Raw genomic sequence first — 8,641 nt, forward strand, 5'->3', positions numbered from 1 at the left:
TCTGACATGTAGACCGCTCGCCCTCATCCGTCCACCAGAATGGCAGCGCACTTTCCGTCTATCTCATCTCGTCCATGGTGTGCAGATGCGCCGCAATCACCGAAGAGAAGCGGGTGGATTTTCCTCGCCGCCAGCCAGCCATAGCGAGACCAGGGCCAGGAGGCGGCGCCAGGCAGGTCCCCGTCGTTTTTTGCTGAATTCGCTTCCGATTTGACTTGGCCGACTGCTTCGATTTGGGATGCCAGCAGCGTCGACGCCCGCGAGCGCCAGGCACGTCAGCTGTTGGCCTCCATTGGCCGGCGTGCGCCTTGGTGACGTGCCGTCATCTATCACGACCCGAACAGGCAGGACCCTTACCTGATACGGAAGCTGTGTACGAACGAGAGCCGCCTTTTCTCGGCACATCCTGAGCGATCGCAGAAGCCGCCCTGCGTTCTCGACGTTTCCGAGCTCCCGCCGCCGCACAGGCTCTGGATATAAAGAGCAGGGGCGCGTCGAGTCGGCCGCATCCCTCCTTCCTCTCCTCCATCCCCTCCTCGTGTCCTCGACACAGTCAGTCCTTACTCTCGCGGACTCCCCACACCGGTCTAGCCAAGTCCAAGATGCGCATCCTCTCCGCGTTCCTCCTCTTCCTCGGCACGGGCATCACAGCCTTCGCCCACCCGCGCAACGCCCCGCCGCCGCCGAGGCCCCTCCCGGCCGCCCGCGCGCTCAAGCAGGCCCACGTCCTGCGTTCGTCCGAGGACACTTGCGGGCACCTCACTGGCTCCGCGCTCCAGCTCGCTGCCGTCGATCTCGCCCTCGAGCTTACTGCGGACGTGCTCGGCATTCTGCTCGGCCTCGACATCTGTCTGTGTCTCTCGCTTCTCCCACTCGAGCTCGACGTCGGCCTCGGCCTGGACGTGCTCGTGCCGCTCCTGGGTCTCGGAGACCTGAATCTCCTTCTCGAGGCTGCGGTGAGTGCTCGCGAGAGATGATTGCTCGAGAACAGTGTGATTGGACAGCGCTATTGATGCTGATTTACGTGCACAGATCAACATCGGTCCCATTGACGGCACGCACTGCACGCACTGCACGTACCCACCTTACGCCACGGCTGCTCCCACCTGCGGCTCGAGCATCTCCTGCGGATGGAACTGCAAGCCGCCGTACGTCAAGCAGGGCGACCAGTGCGTGTGCCCCGCACCCTGGAAGGAATGCAACGGTGTCTGCGGCTCGTTCCCGAAGGTATGCGCGCATACAGTCAACCCAAAGGCAGAAACCTCATCTTGTTCAACAGGGTTGCGGTTCGTCAACTCCCTGGAAGCGTGATGCTATCGGAAACCGCCCTCGAGTGACTACCGGCGTCGCCCGGACGCTCGCTGCTGCACAGGCGACGTGCGGTAGAGATGAGATCGTGAGTCTAAGAATACGTCACACGTATTGGGAAGGCTCATTGCTCGACAGGTCTGTGGCGTCTATGGCGGATCACCCCTCGGGTATGAATGTCTCAACGTGAACAAGACGCTTGAGAGCTGTAAGAGTCGTCGTCTTTTCTATAATTCTTGCTGATATTGACGGGTTCATTCAGGCGGTGGATGCACAGTTCCGAACCCGTTCCTGTCCATTACCAGCGGTGCCGCTGTCTCCGCACCTGGCGTAGGCGTAGCGAAAGCTACTGGCGTAGACTGCTCGTCCATCTCCGGCGTCGCTGGGGTCTCGTGTGTTGCGGGACGGTGCGCCGTGAGCAGTTGCGGCGCGGGCTGGGTCGTGAACAGCAGTGGAGACGGTTGCGTCCACGTGAGCGCTCTTGCGGTACAGCAGAAGCGTTCTGAGGGTTTACTCATCGACCTGGTGGCGGATGTGGTGGCGGATGTGCAACTCTGAAGAAAGGGGATATGGGGAACAAAACTCTCCATGACGGGGAACCTGGATAATTCTTACTACTGTCGTTCGCTGTCGTTCATTGTCAGTCGCGCTCTTTACCGTGTCGTCTTCGTTTGGGTTCGCTTTCGCGGTTGTACGCGGTTGATACTCTCTGGGCTACCTTACCTCCACCTTTGGTGTTTTGTTCTCTGGGACGTCGCTGTCGTCCTCGCCGTCGGTTATAGCATATACTGTCGCTGTAGAACGCTTTGGTTGTTTGTTTGTCGGAGGTTTTAATGTTGGGCGTTGGGATGTTGTGGAACAAGAACAAGCGTTGTCGTGTACAGGACGCTTGTCGTAGGGTTATATGATGGAGATTGAATGGGTACGATGATAGCTACGTATTGGGCGTCGCTCGGATTCTGGACGTGATGAATGAGAGGTGCCTTTTGGAGCCGCATGAGTGGTATACACATGTGCGTCGAACTCGATGCGACGAGGCGTATGTACATGCACTGACTCTATTCATCCAGTTGGCCGGTCTTCGGTGAGAGAACGCACACATGTAGGTCAAGGTACTAATACTTAGTAGGGGACCCTGCGGCCCCAGAGCAAAGCGGCGGTAGCGAAGCCGACCCCGTCCCCCGTCCCTCAGGCGCGAGTGCATGCGTGCGTGCATCCGGGTCCTTGTCCTGCGTGTCGGTCTCGGTCTCGGTCTCGGTCCCTGTCTCAGTTCCGTATGCGGGCCTGTGGTGTGGTGTGGTGTGGTCGTAGTAGCTCGGAATGTCGAGACATGGGAAGCTCGGTGTTGGGGATGGGGATGGGGATGGGGTTGGGGTCTTGGACGGACGTGGGGTGCTGGACGTGGGGAGTTCTGGGGCCGAGTCGTCTGGGAGGGTGGACGACGGGGCGGAGGGTGGCTGGGGTGACGGGCGGAGGACGGAGGGAGGCGAAGGCGCGACGAAGGGTGGATGGCGGGGGCGCGGCGGAGATGGGGGACGAGGACCGGCCCTGTCCGGGTCGCTGTTCGGGCGAGGGGCCCGCTGGGCCTGGGACGGGCGCGGGAGACTTGGGCGGTCGGCGACGCTGGGTGGCTTTTGGATTCGGAGGGCCGTTCTTTGCGGACTCGGACTCGGACTCGGAGGAGTGTGGAGTGTGAGGACTATATGGATATGAGTCGGTTCGAGGGCTCTCTTTCGCAATCGATGAGGCCGTGTTCAAGTTCGGAGCGGACGGTCGGCCATTCGGGGAGGGTGGGGTGTGCTCTTGGGCGTAGGTTGACTTCCGCTGCAGTGTAGGCGCGGAGATTGCGAACGGGGCAGGTCGGTCGTAGCCTGAGAGAGGTGAATGTGTACCGTGGTCGATGTAGAGGAGATGATGCTGTTTGCAGTGAAAGCGGGAAGCGTACGTAAGGCAGGCTGCTGCTTGATTGGGGAAGTGCGCACGAGTAGATGCCACTACGACGCGGCCTCGACGGGCTCATAGCATATCGCAAATGCAGCTCAGTTTCTGCAGAAGGATGTAGAATCCGGATTGCTGACACGCACCGTACGATCCTAGGAGGCGGAGAGGCCCCAAGTCGCAGACAGAAGCAAGTTGAAGCTACCTATAGCGTTATAGCGAGCCTGATTATCAGTGGTGTACATACTGGTACTGCAGTACACAGGGGGCGGAGAGAGCGAGGATTTAGGCGGTTAGCAATCATACATATCATGTCGCTCGGTATCGGCTAGGCATGGCATGCTAGCTCGAGGGACTCGGAGACGGGTTGGGATGGGGACGAAGCCTGTTCAGCGGGGCAGCAAAATGTTTGCAGTCAAAACGGGTCTGAGCAGAAACATCAGTGAGTCCTCTGCACAGAAGAGGGTGTCGTTCAGCAGTTTGAATCTCGTCGCTGGTGTCGGACACACGGACACAAGAGGAGCGCAGCCACAACCGCGTTGAACACGTGCCTCCGGAAGCGCGTCGTGGCGGTTTGCCTTGAACCGTCTCTCATTCCGTTCTCGCCTTGCCACCCTCGCACTTAATACGCAAGATTCCCAGCGATGAAGTACGAAAGACGTTGCGCAATGTGAGACGCATATAAGTAAAATCCGTATCGAAGGGCGGCGTGTGGTACGTGGCAACGACAGTTAACCTCGTACAGTCGTGTTCGGGCTAGCTTACCGCGCATATAGTAGTACTACGCCTGGAAAACGTCTCCGTTGCGAACGGGGCTCAATCTCGTGTTTGAACCATCTCGGTCGTGCCACGTTGCACGGGTAGGCTCACGCATCCTGTCTTTCTCTACATGCGCTGACGGACGGAAAGGCATCGTGCTCCCCGGGCCAGACGGTGCTACGATGGCACTGCTGCGTCACCTGATTCATTTACTCGATTGGCGCCGGCGGGTGCGCCGGCTGGGGACCTTGCGACTTGAGACTTATTAAATAACATTGCGGTTATACTTATGGTCTTCCGCAAGATAGCGTCGAGCCATTGTCTTCAAGTTCTCAGACGGGCCCGGGTGCTTAGGTGGTAGTTGCCAATGCTGCGCGCGGGGCAGTGTTTTCCGAGCCTCAGAATGTCGCTAGGAAGCAAGATATATTGATAAACATGAACGTGCTCTCTGCGGGTTGAGGATGCAATCATTGCCACTGCCAGGTGCAATGGACAGTCACTCATTGCGGGCATGTTTTAGTCGAAGTTGCGTCCGAGACGCAAGTTGTAATTGCGAACCTCGTCATTGCAAATATCTTTCTGGTTGGAAGCACATGGTTGGTGTTACATGGAGGAGCCCGCTGTGCCAGCTACGACCGCACGTCATACAGATCACATGCATATGGTCAAATAAGTAGGGTTGCACTCACCGACATCCTGATCCCCCGGTTTGCGTGGGTACTTAGTCTACTACCGATTGCATGCAAACGACGCCTACAGAACGAGTGGTGCGAGCGTGGGCGCGGTCACGATCGAGGTTCGCGTCGTGAGCCCGATATGTATGATACGGCGTACTCGTGAACCTCTTGCGGGACCTGCACCTCGAGAGACTCGCGCGCGCCCTCGTCCTGCTCGTGCCGGAGTATGTACCCGGCATGCGGCGCCTGCGCGCAGCTCTTGAACTTCCGCTCCTTTGGGTTCTCGGGCGTCGACCGCGCGGGCGGCGGGCTCGTTGCACCTACATACGCCATCGCATCCATGACCGCCGGCGGCTTGTCTCCATTAGCTTGCGGGGTGACCACACATGCTCGTTCTCCTCTGGAAGCTCGAGGTGCTGCCCACTGCTCTTCCCGGGACTCTCAGCGACGTCCTTGTCATCGCTGTCAAATAGCGTGCTCCTCCGGCTCTTCGGGCGTGCTGAGGCGCTGCAGGGCGATCGACGATCGTCCCGTTGATTGCGGTGTTCCACGGCGCGCGAGGGTTAAGAAACCTGCAGAAACTGGAAAGGCTGTGCTTGTGGGGGTCAGGGTTTAGCAGCGCTCTAATGAAGTCTTTTGCTGGAACATGAGCGACATGTAAGCATGCGTACTGAGAAGTGTCCCTGTGAAGCCATCAAAACCCTCACCTTGCTGCAGTACGCTTCATGCAACTCTACCTGTGCAGCAGTCGTCTCGCAGATGAGCTCCGTGATGTTGTCTGAGCGGAACGGCGAACAGCTGTTGTGCCGCCGGGGTCGCGTCAGTTTGTTGGTACGAATCGATGGCCGTCTCATACCCCGTAGAGGCTGGTGGGTGGCCACAAGGATGACAGGGAATGTCACCAGGTGCTGGCAGGCCTATGTATAGAATACCTGTAGTTAGCGCAAAAGGGTGTATACATGAAAGGCCTGTACTTACCGGGGGCTGCTCCTCATACATGAGCCGCCACTCGCTCATGTATAAGCGAGGCGCCGTGCTCACTACCCAAAGAGGCAGCTGCCCTTTGGGGACAGCTTAGGTCACCCGGTGCCGGGGACAGCTCGCGGCGCCGCCGCCGCCTACCCAAAATAGGTGCTGTCGCGCGCTCTTCGCGCCATCGGGCGAAAACGATCGTGATGTACGATCAGTGAGATCTGACATGTTCTAGGGCTAGGCATGGTGCCGTATATAGTGTGTATGTCGTGCTCCATGACATACACGCTGTATGTTGCGCTCTGTGACAAACACTAGATTAACTTTTGTTCTTTGCAATGCTATTTACTAATTCCAGTGTTGTGCGAAGGCGAGTCATAAAGCGGCAGCCCTCACGATTACAGTTTGGTATGTTTCAGGCCCTGACAATTCGTCACACCCTAACAAACAGCGCAATAGTAGAAACAATATATATTAGTATAAGTATCAATGATGTACAGTGTGCTGTGCTCCAGGATGGGCACCAAAAAATCCCTCGCGAGCATCCCCGCAAGCTCAACATCCTCCATATGCTCCGTCCCACGCTTGCGCTCCTCCACGACATCCACGACACTCTCAAGAATCTGCGGTGTCCTGCAGCCGAGCATACCCGTGGTGAGCACGAGGGCGTGCATGTTGGTGAGGTCGTGCAGCAGTCATGGGCTCGTGAAGAACGTATATACTATAGAGCCGTGCAGAGGTCAGGTCGCGCTCGCGCAGGCGAGCGACTCCGTGCGCGGGATGGCAAAGAGCTGGAGATTTTGGATGGCGAGCGTTACGTACCACAGCTGTGATGGCGGGTAAGCCTCATTCACCTCCACCGAGCCCGCGCCGACGCAGGCCATGTTCGACAGAATCCGCGCTGCACCCGCCGACCTCGGACTCACGGACGTGTACAATGGCTTGCAGGCTCTGGAGGAACCAGCTGCAATACGCACGCAGCCTCCCATGGAGGCTGAGATGGTCATCCTTGCGACAAATCGACATGTTAGCGGCAATGTTTGGGAAGAGGAGGAAGGGACGTACGAGCTGCAGTCGACGCCGTCGATGATCGCGGCACGCATGGCACCGCCCGTGTAGCCCGCGGCGACTCTACTGATCGACGTGCTGCCGTTCGTACCCACCGACGCACCATTCATGTTTGTTGACCTGCCGCCGTTCGTACCCACTGGTAGTACCCACTGACACGGCCCTATTCATCCCTGCTGACATGGCCCATTTGTACCTGCGGACGCGCCGTTCGTGCTGGTCAATGTGCCGCTGTTTTTGCTAGTCCGAGGGCTGGTCTGGGGTGGGTAGAGGAGGAGCTGTGGACGCAGTGAGTGAGCTTTGTGGGCGCCCCCGTAAAACCAACATTTGCGTCTATTTGTAATTGTTGCCTCACCAGATTGGGCAACCCCGATGTCGTCGGGCTGTTCCTGGCCAATCAGAACACGTTTAAAGGTCCCACTGAGAGCTGCAACATATCGCCGACTCGTGTTCGGGTCGTTTTTGCACTATGTATGCATGTCTTTTATGCTACAATAGGGATTAGATACATGCCTAGTTACATATACCGGAGGAATACAAATATGGAGGTGCAGTACAACACAAAAGCTGTTCTTGTATTCGGTAGGGATGTCTTTCTACACTATGTAGTGGTTCTCTGAGTTGCGAGCCATGAATCGTCTACTTCGGGTGGATTGGCCGCGATGGCTGCTGTATATGCATAGAACATGTTATTACTACCATTACAATGTCTCTATTTACTAACATTTTGGCCGTGTCTACGTGCAGGGGCGGTAGGGCAGTCGCCTGGCGCACTCACGGTTGGCGTGTGTTGCGTGCCCCGGCCCTGCCCACCGTCGCGCTCACTCGCTGTTCACTCACGCGCCCGCCTTCTGTTCGTCGGCCGTGCTTGCGTGCTGGGCATTCGCCCTGCACGCTCGCGGTCGCCGTGCGTGTAATGCTCATCCGCACTCTGTGCCCGCGGCCCGCCCGCCGCTTTCCCTCTCACTCGCTTTCCCTCTCACTCGCTTTCCCTCTCACTCGCTTTCCCTCTCACTCGCTTTCCCTCTCGCTCGCTTTCCCTCTGGCCCGCCTGCCCTCTCACTCGCCCACCCACCCACTTTCCCGCTCACCTTCTCTTCTACTCGCCCACCCACTCGTCTCCTTGTTTGCTCATCTCCTTGCCTGCTCGCAGCTCGCCCACTTGTCCGCACGTCCGCCCGTCCGCCCGTCCGCCCGTCCGCCCTCCCGCCCGTCCGCCCTCCCGCCCGTTCGCTCTCCCGCCCGTTCGCTCTCCCGCTCGTCCGCCTGCCCCTCCCGCTCGTCCGCCCGCTCGCCTGCCCATGAACCCGTTTTCCCGCCTGCGTGTGCATCCGTCGGCTGTGTCTGCGTGCTGGGCATTCGCCTAGCACGCTCGCGGTGGGCGTGTGCTGTCGCCTACTCACTTTCCCGTCTGCTCGCTCTCCTATCCATCCGCTTGCCCACCCGTCCGCTCGCTTGTCCGTCTGCCGGCCCGCCCGTCGGCCTGCATGCCCGTCGGCCTGCCCGCCAGTCGGCCTACCCGCCCCTCAGCCTGCTCGCTCGCCTGCCCTCGCGTCCATGTGATCCGTCCGTGGGCTGCGTTTGCATGCGAGGCATAAGCCCTACGCCCTCGCGGTCGACACGCGCGTTATCTCCACGTCGCCGCCCTGTAAACAAGGTCAGCTCGCTCGCTCCTGTGTGTCTGCACTCACCTCGTTGCTAGCGTCGGCTATATCTGCATGCAGGGCCAATCTCTGCATGCTCGCTGTTGCCATGCGCGCTGTTCTCTAACAACGTCGGTGACCGATGCGGGACGGTGGAGTGGAGGCTGGTGGAGGTCGCAAACGGCAAGCGGAAGCGCTCACCGCTCGCTCGGCTCGTTGCGGGCTCCCGGGCATGGCCGAAACTGACGCCACGTAGCAGGCAGGGCGGGATCGTAT

General features: G+C 58.9%; 2 protein-coding genes across 2 annotated transcripts; both read left to right on the top strand.

Annotated features, from left to right (window-relative positions):
* Positions 1 to 6,170: 6,170 nt before the first annotated feature.
* B0H18DRAFT_1129707 (uncharacterized protein) lies at positions 6,171 to 6,773 on the top strand (the record flags this gene model as incomplete). Its single annotated transcript, XM_048035423.1, has 3 exons — positions 6,171 to 6,328; positions 6,392 to 6,467; positions 6,519 to 6,773. 3 exons carry the CDS (start codon positions 6,171 to 6,173, stop codon positions 6,771 to 6,773), a joined length of 489 nt encoding a protein of 162 aa, XP_047884654.1.
* Positions 6,774 to 7,380: 607 nt separating this feature from the next.
* Positions 7,381 to 7,644, top strand: B0H18DRAFT_1067370 (uncharacterized protein). The gene has a single exon (XM_048031182.1). The coding sequence runs from the start codon at positions 7,409 to 7,411 to the stop codon at positions 7,637 to 7,639; it is 231 nt and encodes a 76-aa protein (XP_047884655.1). The 5' UTR covers positions 7,381 to 7,408; the 3' UTR covers positions 7,640 to 7,644.
* Positions 7,645 to 8,641: the final 997 nt, after the last annotated feature.

Source organism: Fomitopsis serialis (assembly GCF_022376445.1).
Source record: "Fomitopsis serialis strain Sig1Antser10 chromosome Unknown B0H18scaffold_420, whole genome shotgun sequence".
Lineage (NCBI taxonomy): Eukaryota > Fungi > Basidiomycota > Agaricomycetes > Polyporales > Fomitopsidaceae > Fomitopsis > Fomitopsis serialis.

What these genes read in the sequence shown, in the direction of transcription:
- B0H18DRAFT_1067370 (XM_048031182.1), top strand. Translation starts at nt 7,409, where the DNA reads ATGTTATTACTACCATTACAATGTCTCTATTTACTAACATTTTGGCCG.